The sequence below is a fragment of the Danio aesculapii genome, chromosome 8 (genome assembly GCF_903798145.1).
Source record: "Danio aesculapii chromosome 8, fDanAes4.1, whole genome shotgun sequence".
Classification (NCBI taxonomy): domain Eukaryota; kingdom Metazoa; phylum Chordata; class Actinopteri; order Cypriniformes; family Danionidae; genus Danio; species Danio aesculapii.
The window spans coordinates 5,695,893-5,710,903 of record NC_079442.1 but is presented as its reverse complement, the minus strand read 5'-3'; the positions used below and the strand labels follow the sequence as shown (position 1 = coordinate 5,710,903).

Sequence of the window (15,011 nt, the reverse complement as noted above, 5' to 3'; positions counted from 1 at the left end):
TCAAATCGGATTGCAATTTTTCAAGTAGTAACTTACTCAACACTGCTAGTCCCCAAACTGCTAGTCACTGCTAGCACATTTTAAACCGTTTCTAAACAGGGGCGGTCGCCTGTGGCAACATCACAACTTCCTGGGTTTAAATTCTGATCGAGAAAGAAATGACCTTGGGGTTTCAGAACTAAAATAATTAGTTCACCAATAACGATAATTTACTCAGCCTCAAGCAGTTCTAAACCTATATGAGTTTCTTTTTTTCTGTTGAACACAAAAGAAGACATTTTGAAGAAAACTGAAAACCTGAAACCATTGACTAGGAAAAGCAAAAACTATAAAAGTCAATGGTTCTAGCTTTCTTTAAATTACCTTCTTTTGTGTTCAACAGAATAAAGAAACTCATAAAGGTTTTTGAAACAAGTGGAGGAAAGAAGAGTTATTGATGACAAATTATTGTCAACAATTCCAAGTTTGGCTATAAATATCTATGCTAGGGCTTCTCGATGCTGGTAAAATATGTAATATTCTATATTCAGACATCGATAATGATATTTCGCACAATATATTTCAAAAACTCAATTTCATCAGCAAATTAAAAAACTATTAGATCATGATCATACTAAAATAGGACAGCTAAAAATATTTATCTAAGCTAATTAAGTAATAAATCTACGTGAACGTGCAAACATTTAAACTTTAATACACCACCTATGACTAAAAACTTCATGGCTCAGGGGTAAGCACTGTCGCCTCAAGCAAGAAGGTCACTTATTCGAGTCCCGGCTAGGTCAGTTGGCATTTCTGTGTGGAGTTTGTATGTTCTCCCTGTGTTGGCGTGGGAGTCACTATAGGTTAATAGAATAAACTAAATTGTTCGTAATGTATGTGTGTATGTCCTGGTCCTCCAGGTTGGCGGTTGAGCATTGGGCTAACGACCCACCTTGTAATAATTAGATGTTTACGAAACACCAACATGGTGGCTAAATATCAACTTCGATATATAATAACGGCCCTGGAAGTATGTATGTATGTTTGTATGTATGTATGAATGTATGACTGAAAACCTTAGCGGAAATTTCACCAGTTTTTTGCAATTGCTCCGTTTATTAATATTATTATCATTATTATGAATTTTTTTTATTTTTTTGTAATTATTATTAGGGATCAGGCACCAGTGGTTTGTAGGCCCTATTAGGATTGCTCTGTTTATTATTATTATTATTATTATTATTATTATTATGAGGGATTGAGCACCGGTGGGGCGTAGGCCCTATTGGAATTGCTCTGTTTTTTGTTATTATTATTATTATTATTATTATTATTAGGGAAGAATGAATGTAGCGGCAACTATGAATTTAATTTATTGTACTCCTCCACAATAGGGATATTGCATGTACTTTTGTCGCGATAACGATACATCTTAGATCAATTTTATTATGCAGTATATGCTATATGAAGTGTACTTTTTTTTGTTTATTTATTTTTTTCTCCCCTTTCAGAAAGCCCTTTTATAAGGTGTTTGTGATCAAGCATGATGGGTGCTCTCGGGAACGGTCGACGTGGTGGACGCTCTCCATCTCTGCTGATGGCAGCGCTCATCTCCTTCATCCTCCTGCTCGCCTTCAACTACTGGGTCTCCAACTCCAGAAACGTGGAGCTGCAGGTCTGAGCAATTCCAGCATTATGGATGTGACATTTACAGTAAAAACTCAAAATATAAGTTCACAGAGAGTGTAGATGTTAACGTTATATTGAAACATCTGTTAACATTTTCCAAAACTACTAACCACAGATTTAAGGGATCAGAAAAATGTCAACCTGTAAACAATTTTTATATTTTAAATGAGGAAAATAATCATGCATTATGGATGTGACCAAAAAAGTAAGTTTAAATAATTTGTAGAAATTCTATGAATTAGATCCCGTTTACTATAATACATTTTAGTTTTAAAACGCATAAGGTTTGCTACGGTTACGCCTTTCATCCACACTACCCCGGATTTTTCAAGCCTGCTTTAAAGTGCTGCTGCTCCGTGTCAGTGTGGATGAGGGAAAACGGAGACATCTGAAAATGAAGGCGTGGCTGCAGACATTCTGATTGGGGCTTTTTCCTCAATATTAAGGACAGTCTTGCATCCTTTCCTTGTAAGTTCAGACTTCACAAGTTTGAAATGGAAAACAAACTCCCAAAGACACGTCAGGTAAATCTTCAAAGTGAAAAGTGTACTTTATAACGTCTTTTACATCACCCTGGCTACGTTGTTTCGCTATCTTAATAAAATGAAAACATAAAATAAGGAACTATTTTCATTTTGATATTAACAACTTAACAGACAGCAGAAATGTTGAGGCATCGTGTGGCTACATATTTATATGATTGTCATCTTCACTGTATGCATATTTATAACAAAAACAACTGCCTCCTTTTATTTTCAATAAATACGTTTACATGGACACCAATAATCCTTAATATGATTAAACTATACTCTGATTAAGAGTCTACCATGTAAACAGCGATTTTTTTTTTTTTTTTTTTTTTTTTTTTTTTTTTTTTTGATTCATTTAATCTGATTAAGGTCATAAGAGAAATGGAATTACTTTCTTTGTTGTCCACAAGTGGAAATTTATCTATGGCTTCACGACACAATCAGCGTTCACATTACACACATCACAGAAAAAAACATGCAACACAAATACATTCAATGTCATCATATATATATCACATTAAAAACTCTATTTAAAACCCTATATACACTTAGAACCCAGTATTTAAAATTCTAATGGCAGTTGGCACAAAAGACATTTGATACACATTTTTCTTTACTTGAGGTTGCCTAAAACGTTTTTTTTGATGGCAAGAGCTGAAATTTTTTTATTTAAGGGATGTGAACAATCTTCAATAATGACGTGTTTTCTGTTTAATTCTCATCGAATAAATTTCAATTGGTTGTCTTTGTGCTTTACCTACAATTGCATTGGCAATTTTTACTACTCGACACAGTTTTTGCTTTTCCTTAATTGGCAACAGTCCATACAGTCATGTTAAAACTCACAAAACTTTGAACCAAGTTCTTGTATAGCATCTCCAGAATATCTTAGCTCACTCCAAATTGTTGTAACCTCCTAATGATATAATCTCTGAATTGCTTTTTTTTGAAAATACACTCTGCATTTGCAGCAAATGTCGATCCACCATCAATAAATGTTTTAAACATCTAACTGTCTCTATTTCATGTCCCTCAAGGACCAAAGGTTTTAACCCTTGACTAAGAACTAGTTTATTTCTGCTAATTATCATCTCCTTGGTTTTATTAAAATTGATCTACAGTGAACTCCTTTTACACCAATTAAAACATGGATTATGTCGATTTTAGTCACATTATTGAAGTGCAGTACAGACATGTAAACACACAAACAAACTATTACCAACGTGTAGGACTTTTCGCTGCATTTTGCAACAGGATCCCCACACACACACACGGCTTGACACTATTCTTTGCACCTACTGAGTCAGTAAAGACCACAGACACATACACCTTGAAATGCAGTTTTTTTTTCTTCTATTTAGCATGCAGTATGAAATTCAATTAAAACACTCTTCCAGAAGTTCATAGATGCATTCAGTATCTCGTTTGTCATGGGGGGCATGCATGAAATGTACCTGAATGAAAGTGAAAGTGCCGTTAAAGTAAACACCAGAAATTACATGAACGTCCTGGGAAAACGTGGATAGCACGGTGACGCAATGACGTTAATCGAATTATGTGCTATAACATGTAAAACGGGATCATGAAAGGAACATTCAAAAAGCGACTGTATACACCTTAATCATATTATTGTCTTAATTAGATTAAGGCAATAATTTGATTACTGATGTCTATGTAAACATATTGATCGAAAAATATAAAGCATACCCTCTTTTTTTGCTGAATATCAGTTTTAATAATCAATCATGGCAATCAATAATACAATAAGTTTATGCAATAAAGGAATTAAAGGAAAACAATCAGTCAAATGTGCAGAATCGGTGTACGTGGTTACATAAATTAATATATTACCTTTTCTTTGCTCTCAGCCAAACACGTTACCTGATCGATTCCAAAGACATAAGAGTGGTTAGATATAGACAAGAACAATTAACTAGATATTAAAGTTTGAAGACAAACTTTATGGTGGCTTGAAAAGCCAAGTCTAAAAGTTTGAAGTCGTTTTAAAGTGTAAATAACTGAAGCAGTTTTTATGAAGTTTGAAACAGTCGGCATAGATAAGTACATATGTTAGCATGTTTCTGGGTTGTTGCTAGGCGGTTGCTAAAGTATTCTGAGTGTTTGCTAGGCAGTTGCTAACATAAATTAGCATGTTTCTAGCATTAATTAGCATGTTACTAGCATGATTCTAGCATGAATTAGCAAGTAACTAGCATGATTCTAACATGAATTAGCATGTAACTAGCATGATTCTACCATGAATTAGCATGCGTCTAGCATGAATTAGCATGTAACTAGCATTATTCTAGCATGAATTAGCATGATTCTAGCATGAGTTAGCATGTAACTAGCATGATTATAGCATGGATTAGCATGTTTCTAGCATGAATTAGCATGTTGTTAGCATGATTCTAGCATGTTGTTAGCATGATTCTAGCATGAACTAGCATGTTTCTAGCATAATTCTAGCATGAATTAGCATGTTACTACCATGATTCTAGCATGAATTAGCATGTTATTAGCATGATCCTAGCATGAATTAGCATGTTACTAGCATGATTCTAGCATGAATTAGCATGTTACTAGCATGATTCTAGCATGAATTAGCATGTTACTAGCATGATTCTAGCACGAATTAGCATGTTATTAGCATGATCCTAGCATGAATTAGCATGTTACTAGCATGATTCTAGCATGAATTAGCATGTTACTAGCATGATTCTAGCATGTTACTAGCATGATTCTAGCATGAATTAGCATGATCCTAGCATGATTTAGCATGTTACTTGCATGTTTCTAGCATGAATTAGCATGTTACTAGCATGAATTAGCATGATTCTAGCATGTTACTAACATGATTCTAGCATGAATTAGCATGTTGTTAGCATGATTCTAGCATGAATTAGCATGTTATTAGCGTATTTTTAGCATGAATTAGCATGTTACTAGCATGTTTCTTGCATGTTGTTAGCATGATTCTAGCATGAATTAGCATGTTTCTAGCACGAATTAGCATGATTCTAGCATGAATTAGCATGTTATTAGCATGAATTAGCATGTTACTAGCATGAATTAGCATGTTGTTAGCATGATTCTAGTATGAATTAGCATGTTACCAGCATGTTACTAGCATGAATTAGCAGGTTACTAGCATGATTCTAGCATGAATTAGCATGTAACTAGCATGATATTAGTATGTTACTAGCATGATTCTAGCATGAATCAGCTTGTTTCTAGCATGAATTAGCATGTTGTTAGCATGAATTAGCATGTTACTAGCATGACTAGCATGTCACTAGCACATTTCTAGCAATATTAGCATGTCAGTAGGAAGTTTAAACTGTTAGCATGTGTTAGAAAAGCTAGTCACAGTCTCTGGGACAGTTGCTAGGGTGCTGAAATTGGTTGCTAGGGAGTGGCTAGTAAGTTTAAAGGTAATCAGTGATTGGCTGCTGGCTAGACTGAGTTGAATGAGGCCAGACTCTAGTCTGTAGGACAGTCTGATGCAGAGTTATGAGCTCACAAAGGTTGATCCAATGTTAAGTCAATGACAGTCTTTTACAATGGAAGTCAAGTCTATGGGACAGTTGCTAGGGTGCTGTAAGTGGTTGCTAGGGAGTGGCTAGTAAGTTAAGAAGTCATCAGTTATTGGCTGCTGGCTAGACTGAGTTAAATGAGTCCAGTTAGAAGTCTGTAGGACAGTCTGATGCAGAGTTATGAGCTCACAAAGTTTGACCCAATGTTAAGTCAATGGGACTTTTGGGATTTTTCTGGGTCGTTTTTCGGAAAACCCAAAGTCGGATCAGTTAGAAAAGATATAGCAACCCGAGTCAGACCAGTTTGAAGGTTTGACGAAAGTTTGAAGTATGTAGCTTGAAAGGCCTAGGAGGAGATACACTTAGAAATTAGTCTCAGAAGAAGAAGAAGAAGAAGAAGTTTTGATAGATAACAATATGCTGGCTTTTCAAGCCACCATAATTATCACGTTGAACAACTATAGTGAAATGAGATTTAGTGGTAGATTCTTGATGAACTGTCCGATGTCTCACCTGGGGAGGTGTGTTCAAAGCATCCGATGACCGTCTGGAGCTCAGACGTGCGCATACGCTGCAGCGCATGCCAGAGTGTGTGTGTGGTCACGTCATTTACGTAGTGTGGACTGAGATCTTTCCAGAAATGCTAGGTGAAACGCCAGTGTGGATGTGTATCGTTTTCATTCTAAAACGCCTTTTTAAAACCAAAATGTAGCAGTGCCGGGGCCTTAAACGGCACAATCCCAAAGAAACAATGTTAATCAAAAGGATAAGAGTTGCTCTCTATAGAACAAAAATTGATTTGAATTTATTTGACATTTTTGCATTTATAACGGAATGCGTCCTTATGGATGTGATAAATGTGAAACTGCCAATTTTGTGACTTTGGTGAATCAAATAGAATTGCTTGACAACATTGACTGAGACATTTTTGAGTATTTTTGCAGTACAGTAAAAAAAAAAAAAAAAACCTACACAAAAACTATTTTGATGAAAACTTCTCTCTCTATCTTCATGGAATTGCTCCACTCTGTTTGGATGGGGTTTTCAGTGTCTTTAACAGGTCAGTCTAACTCTAAAAGATTTGTGTTTTTCCTAAAGAGAAAGATATTGGAGCTGGAGAACCGAATTCGGCTGCTGTCTGCAGACCGGGAAAGAGAAGAGCAGAGCAAGCTGAAGGCCGAGGACGAGATGCACAGACAGAACGAACAGCTGGAGTTGATGGAGAAAACGCACCACAGACAGCAGGAGAACGCTATCAACAGCTGGAGACAAGAAAAAGTAGGAAGACACTCATTCAGTACTCAGTAATCAGGTGGCTACATTTATTCATTCTTTTATCTATCGAATGTGACTTAAAAGTGAAGATAAAAGAATTACTTTAAATCATCAAAATCATTTCTGTTTAATGGAAAGAAGATTGCTTTCAGCACATTTCTAAATAGGGATGTCCTGATCAGGCGATGTCCTGATCAGGCGATGTCCTGATCAGTGCGTTTCCCAAACAACGACGTAACTCATTGCTGAATTATCATAGTATGATGCATCGTTTGGGAAAAAAAACAATGTTGTGACGAGTGTTTCCCAAAACCCGTAGTTTTACTGTCCCAGATCCATCGTTTACACCACATTAGTTATAACGTAAAACGCCCATAGCAATGCTCTAAACGGGGTGGAGTAATTACTTATTTAGAGAAGAACCCCATAATTATTTTGTGCAAATGATATTGTTTTACGGGCAACGCAGTGGCGCAGTAGGTAGCAAGAAGGTCACTGGTTCGAGCCTCGGCTAGGCTAGTTGGTGTTTCTGTGTGGAGTTTGCATGTTCTCCCTGCGTTTGCGTGGGTTTCCTCCGGGTGCTCTGGTTCCCCCCCACAGTCCAAAGACATGCGGTACAGGTGAATTGTCTATAGTGTATGTATGAGTGTGCGAATGAGTGTGTATCGGTTTCCCTGTGATGGGTTGTGGCTGGAGGGGCATCCGCTGCGTAAAACATATGCTGGATAAGTTGGTGGTTCATTCCGCTGTGGCAAACCCCAGATTAATAAAGGGACTAAGCCGAAAAGAAAATGAATGAATGAATATTGTTTTACACAAACACGCATTTAAAATAAAATCCAATATTAGTTTTGCTAAAAACATGCACTCGCTTTCCATATTAATTGAAATGTATGTAAATGGCACATATAAGGCCAATGTTTCCTTTATGAATATTATTGAGAACATTACTCTATTTTAAAACATAAAATCACTTACAAAAGCTAACACGTATTCTAATCTCATATATAAATCAATAAATAATGAGGCTAATTATTAAGAAATAGAATTTAATATTTATTATTATTTATTAGGAAATGAAAAAAAAATCATACTTTAATAATATTAATAATGATAATATTAATGATGGCATTTATTATTATTATTATTATTATTAAGTAGTATATTGTTTATTTTTTTATTTTTTGGAAAAGTCTACTTTTACAATTTGACACATGCAAACCACTGCAGAATTGTTCTAACCAACAGGCCCATGTCATATACAGTACAGATACTTAATAAATAACCTACTATAAATGTTTAAATAATGCTTTTAAATAATAGGTCACCTATAGCTTTCGTTATGAGCCACATATGGCTGTGTTCAAAATTACATCAATGTTTTCAAAGTGCACTGCGAAGGGAGCGCAATTGTAAACCTGAAGATCGCTAAAACTGAACTGTAAAAATACTTTGAAAGCAAATTACACCTAAGAGTGATGACTTTTTATTTTTAATCATTCCAAGTTTAAATGTTAGACTGTTCTAAATGAAAAGGGCATGGGGCGCATAACTGAGATGTTTCTAACTACAGCTCCAGAGGTGTAGTTGCAAGTGCGCAAGTTTGCGATGCAGATTGCGAATGTTCGTTGCAATGATGCATTTGGGAAACGCCAAATCCACAAACTATTTCTGTAACGACACAACTTGCGACCTTAGTTGGCTAACGATGGTTTTGTGAAACACACCCCAGATTTATTTGCCCCTGAGTCCAAGTCATTTGATTTTGAGTATCTACCAATACTGAAACCTGATTCGATACTTCTATAATACATTAAAGAAAATAATAAAGAAGAGCGAAGAACCAGATCCAGGATGTTCCTTATTTTTTATTTAACTCACCTTATTTTAACATTCAACAACTCTGTTAACAAAAAGAGCACTTCTGTGAGCTAGCTTGAACAATCAAGTAATAAATAACATCAATTCTTTACTTTTGGATTTTAGTGCAACAATAATTATAAAAACCTCAACTTAAAATACCCGGCAGGCAATCCCAAGTTTACATGTCTCACGGTTTGCCATGGCAATGTTGTCGTCATCAAGTTTATAATGCCTCCAGACTGCAGACATACTCGCGCTTTCTGCTTCAAGCCGCTTCCGTGTTCTACTTTGCCGGCATTTAACCAATAGTGTCTCTGCAACTGTTGTCATGCCGCACGCGTTGCTGTTTCTGTGTCAGGTCAAGAAAGAGGTTTAACTCTATGCCATTGCATAACTATAGATGTGATAAAAAATAATGAGAAAATATATATTTTTATATTCAAGTCCTGATTGGGAGGTAATGTTCGATTGGGATGGAGTCTGAAACCGCGTGATCGGGCCCAATTTCTGATCACGTGATCTGATCTGGACATCCCTATTTCTAAACATAATAGTTTTAATAACTAATTTCTAAAAACTGATATGTTTTATTTTAGCCATGATGACAGCACATAATATTTATTTAGATATTTTTCAAGATACAAGTATTCAGCTTAAAGTGACATTTAAAGGCTTAACTAGGTTAATTAGTTATTAACACTTAACTAGGTTAATTAGGCAAGTTACGGTAATTAGGCAAGTCATTGGTTTTTTTCTCAATATGCGTTATTGTCTGTACTTGTGTCCTCGTGATACGTCATCAACCGTCGCTGAAGTATTTTTACAATTCAAAGTTCACCTTCTGCCAAGTACAGATAAAATACGCAGATGTGTACTTGCTCCGCCCCTTTTGTCGAGGACACATTCATAGGTGACTTATGGGAACTTGTGAAGTATAGGTATCCCAGAATGCATTGCAGCCCAATCAACAAAAGCTAATGGCGACGGAGAAAACCTACACGATTTAAAAAATACTGTTGAATAATGTTAAATAAAAATAATGTTGTCACAAAATAAAGTTTTAAGAGTTTTTCAGGCAAGAATGTAGTGCTTAGGTTTATGCGGACTTCCAGCCTGTCAGTGGGAGCTCCGTCATCACCTTCCCCCCCGAGAGGAGCTTTACTTCGTCCATTCAATCTCCGATCTACCGCTGGATCTCGTCTCTCCATTGTAGTTAAAGTATTTATTACACCTTGTGTATATCTTATGGTCAATTTTTGGTCTTTTAAATCTATTATTTGTTCTCAGGTGTATTATTTTAGTAGTGTTAATTTGTTACGTTTTATAATGTAATTATGCTACTGTGTTGTTCGATGTTTGTCTTTGTTTACTGTACCAAATTGCTTAACGTTATCTTTATTTCTTATTGTTTACTGTTAAGTCCTTTTTGATGTTAATATTAACATCATTTGACACAACATATAATAGTTGAGTGTGTGTGTGTGTGTGTGTGTAACAAATGGAGAGAGAAAGAAAGGACTGAAAACCAAATATCACTGCAATTATTTATTGCCCATTAATTCCAGTGAAACCAATGAAAATATGTTGTACAGTAAAATAAAAATATTTACGATAAATATTTGATCAATTACCTGGGTGAGAGGAAGTATTTAGATGTGCTTAAATCAAAGAAATAAATATAACAAAACCCACTAACTGTATTCGATAAACTAAACTAAATATGGAAAGAAAAGCATGAAATGTGCTTCAACGTACCAAACGTCTTAACTAAACTACTCTAACTAAAAACAAAACATACACAAAGCAGCACATTCTCCTGAACCTAATGAACTATTACAAAGATGAATCTCGGTGTTGTATATGTATATCGCGCGACTTACTCACTCCTACACCCTCTCCGAGGTATCACTCAAACATGTCAGTTAACTGGAAAAGTTCACATGCAATCACATTGCATTTTCAGATCTCAAAACTTTAGATGAGTATTAAACACAAGCAAAACACGTTCTCTCCGACTAGCCCTCGCAAGAGAGATTGTTCTCACAGAGACCCACAGAAAGAGTAAAAACGAGAGATGGAAAGAGATAGAGAGAGAGAGAAAAATCGCCATTGCAGTTTGGGCTTGGCTTTTAAACGCTACGCCGACCAGCGATTAGCGCGAAATGCGGATCCTCCAATGCCGTTTGTACCTGTAACACGCATGAAACGACACACCCACATACAAACAAACTCACACACATATACCCGTAATGCGTTCTGCAAGCGAAAGTAACATTTACGTCTTGTACTTTATACTTGTTTAATGTCCATTGTAGTTTATTAAATATGATAAGCAAAGACACGAGTTATGTATAATAACCCATTTCACTTCACATTTATGGTAATTTATGTTTGTATTTTCTTAAATCAAAAACATTGATTTATAATAGTAATATAATTAATTATAAGGCCGTGCTTTATATAAATAAATTATTTTATTGTTAATGTACAGTGAAAACGATGAATCCATGGTGAGGCTAGTGACGTTATAAAGTACACTGCCGTTCCATTTGAGGAAGTAGCCGACTTGTCACGTCTTCAGGAGTTCGTTCTTCCAAGTCTGTACTTCCAATGACAAACTTTGCGTACTTGGTATTGAGAAACCGCTATTGTATAATGATGGTTTGTTTGTAGACCATGGAAAAAAAATATTGCTTAAGGGGCTAATAACTTTGACCTTAAAATAGTTTTAAGAAAATTAAAAATGTCTTTATTCTAGCCAAAATAAAACAAATAAGACTTTCTCCAGAAGAAAAAATATTATAGGAAATACTGTAAAACATTCCTTGCTCTGTTAATTAACAACTGTATGATGAGTGTCTGAAAGTCTTCTCTTTTTCTTAGGAGAATCTGCAGCTCAACATTTCCTCCAGTGCTAAAGCAGTACAAGACATGAAGAGTGAGTGTCTGCCTTACATTTATCCTGTTATGTGAAGATAAAATAAGTTTTATATCACTGTTGATTTTTCTCCATCAGACCGTATGAAGTCACTACTGGACGATGTGAATAAGATGCAGAGTGAACTGAAGTCCTGTCACAGTAGTATGGACACGCTCACAAAGAAAGCCAACAGTGACAAGTAGGTCCATTTCTGAACGATCTCACCAAAATGCAAAACACGTTATAGTGCTTGATGAGTATGCCGATGTGTGTGTGCATTCAGGACTCGGTGTAACAAAGAAATTGAGGCAACAAAAGAGGAATGCAGTGTGAAGATAGCAGCTGCCAAACAGGGGAAACTAAAGATGGCTGAAAAAGTAGATCCACAGGTAAAAAATAAATATAATAATAAAAAAAATAATAATAAAAGGGATAGTTCAAGCAAAAATGAATATTCTATTATCATTTACTTTCCTTCTAATTATTCCATACCTGTCTGAATTTCTTTTTCTGTTAAACACAAATAAAGATCTACTGAAGGATGTTGGACAAAAACATTTTCAACATTCTTCAGTATATCTTGTTTTGTTTTCAACCGAGGAAAGAAATTCATAAACTGTAGAAGGTAAAAAATGATGGTCCATTCATTTTAAAAACCATTAAAATGGTTCTTTATAATAATGGTCCTTTAGTTTCATTTCCATTCCATTAATTATCCATTAGTCTGTTAGCTGTATTTATACAGTATGTGTGCATATGTATGTATAAGCTATTATATATGTATTATATATTTATTTATTCATCTTTGTTAATGTGAATTCATTAATTTTCCTTCGGCTTAGTTCCTTTTATTCATCAGGGGTCGCCACAGCAGAATAAATGGCCAACTTAATCAACTTATTCACACACACACACACACACACACGCACACTCACTCACACTATGGCCAATTTAGCTTATTCAATTCACCTATACCGCATGTCTTTGGACTGTGGGAGAAACCGGAGCACCCGGAGGAAACCCACACCAACAGGGGCAGAACATGCAAACTCCACACAGAAATGCCAACTAGCCCAGCCGAGACTCGAACCAATGACCTTCTTGCTGTGAGGTCACAGTACTAATTACTGAGCCACCGTGCCACCTAACATTATCTAATGGACCATTATTCTAAAGTTGTTACGATTTAGAACCTCTTGAGTAAATATATTAAAATAATAGGAAATATAGAATAAATAGAGCAAATTTAGATGAGTGTGTGTGTGTGTGAACTATCCATATAAATGGCTCTTTTAAAGTGCTACTTTTTTGGTGTCTTAACCCTTTTTCTCTGAAAATCTCTGTACTTTACAGGATGCTGATGGTCCCATGCAGAAAGTCTTGAAAGCCAAATCTGATGTTCCCCCTTCAAACGATTTAAATAAAAACCCAGCAGAACCTCCAAACGGAAAACCAGATGTGGATTTACCATCCAAACTCGATGCTCAGGTTGAAACCAATGAGTTGGTAGTGGAGAAAGATTCAAGAGGTGAGAGTTGCCTGCTTGTTGATGGTTTCTTTGTTTTAGTCTCAAGATGTTTAAATAAGTTTTCATCCACTCTGAGGTGATTTTGAGGCTTGATTTGGATGCTCACCAAAAAGTGGTACTCATTCCACAGTTTGAGAACCACTGAACTAAAGCTTCTGAGAAATGTCAAAAGCTTGTATTCTAACAACATTATGTCTGCTCCTCTAAGATGCTGTGATCTTACTAGACACGCCTATTTCTACCTCCAAACTGACCAACAAGAGTGAGACCCTCAAAAGGCCAGCAAATGAAGCTGTTGCAGAGGCAGTGGAGGACGTTAAAGAACCAGCTCCAAAGGATGCAGGTGGGCTAATGGAGGGAATCCAGCAATAAAAAGCAACACCCACACAAGCACATATAGTGTTGAAGTCAGAATTATATATTATTGATAAAGCCCACCTGTATATTTTGCCCAATTTCTCTTTAACAGAAAGATTTCTTTAACACATCTCTAAACATAATAATTTTAATAACTCATTTCTAATAACTGATTTCTTTTATCTGCCATGATGACAGTACATAATACATGACTAAATATTTTTCAAGATACTAGTATTCAGCTTAAAGTGACATTTAAAGCTTTAACTAGGTTAAATAGGCAAGTTGTATAGTCATTGTATAGAGATGGTTTGTTCTGTAGGCAATAGAAAATAAATATTGCCTAATGGGGATAATAATATTGACCTTAAAATGGGTTTTACAAAAAATGTTAAACTGCTTTTATTCTAGCAGACATAAAACAAATAAGATTTTCTCCAGTAGAAAAAATATTATAGGAAATACTGTGAAAATCAAACATATTTTGGGAAATATTAAAAAAATAATTAAATAAAATTCACAGGAGGGTGAATGATTTTGACTTTAACTGTGCATGTATATTAGAAATGTCATGTGTCTTTATGCAGAAGCTGTGCTGGATGAAGCAGATATTTTAGAACCGAAGGAAAATGACGCTGGGATTGGAGATGCCAATGAGGAAGATGATGTTGGGATTGGAGATGCGAATCAGGAAGAAGATGATGAGGATTTAAAACTTAAAGCCGGTGATCTGAAGGAGGAAGACGCTGCACTTGGGAAGGAAGATGCCATTATGTATGACAACGAGGGCGAGATCGAAAAACAGCTCTCTCAGATTAAAGGTGCTCTTCCATTGTTAATCTTCACACACAAATATTCACAGTGGGTGGGCTGATTCATGTTGTGTGTAATTTTATGTCAGAGTAATGTTATATTTCATGATATAGTGTTTATTCCAGAAAATCAACAAAAAGAGTTATAATTAAAAGTTAGATTTAATTAAAGAGCCCCTATTTTACATTTATAAAAGGTCATATTTTGGTTTTGGGGGTCTCCAACAACAGTCTGATATTCATGCAAGGTTAAAAAAAATACTTTCATTGTCTTATAATATGCATTTAGTTTTACCTAATTATCCCAACAACTCCCATATGATTCGTTCAGCAATTAATTTTTTCCCAAATCCCACTTTAGCATGATGCTAATCTGCTCTGATTGGTCCGATGACCTAGTCTGTTGTGATTGGTTGACTGCGTTCAGTGCGAGACAGAGAGAAATGCCCACCATGGCTTATGAACATTGTTGAAGTAGGCAGAGTGTATGTGTGAGCCCAATGCAGGAGTGCATTAAAG

At 35.6% G+C, this 15,011-nt stretch overlaps 1 protein-coding gene across 1 annotated transcript; it reads left to right on the top strand.

Annotated features, from left to right (window-relative positions):
• Positions 1-1,496: 1,496 nt before the first annotated feature.
• Positions 1,497-14,569, top strand: golm1 (golgi membrane protein 1). The gene is made up of 8 exons (XM_056463071.1): positions 1,497-1,657; positions 6,836-7,015; positions 11,759-11,813; positions 11,892-11,994; positions 12,079-12,184; positions 13,149-13,323; positions 13,532-13,666; positions 14,268-14,569. The coding sequence occupies exons 1-8, from the start codon at positions 1,526-1,528 to the stop codon at positions 14,552-14,554; spliced, it is 1,173 nt and encodes a 390-aa protein (XP_056319046.1). The 5' UTR covers positions 1,497-1,525; the 3' UTR covers positions 14,555-14,569.
• The last annotated feature ends 442 nt before the right edge of the window (positions 14,570-15,011 follow it).

Bases quoted from the DNA above. Each gene is read 5' to 3' on its own strand.
- golm1 (XM_056463071.1), top strand. From the start codon at position 1,526: ATGATGGGTGCTCTCGGGAACGGTCGACGTGGTGGACGCTCTCCATCT. The intron at 13,324-13,531 runs GTGAGAGTTGCC...TGCTCCTCTAAG, and splicing joins AGTGGAGAAAGATTCAAGAG to ATGCTGTGATCTTACTAGAC. The intron at 13,667-14,267 runs GTGGGCTAATGG...GTCTTTATGCAG, and splicing joins ACCAGCTCCAAAGGATGCAG to AAGCTGTGCTGGATGAAGCA.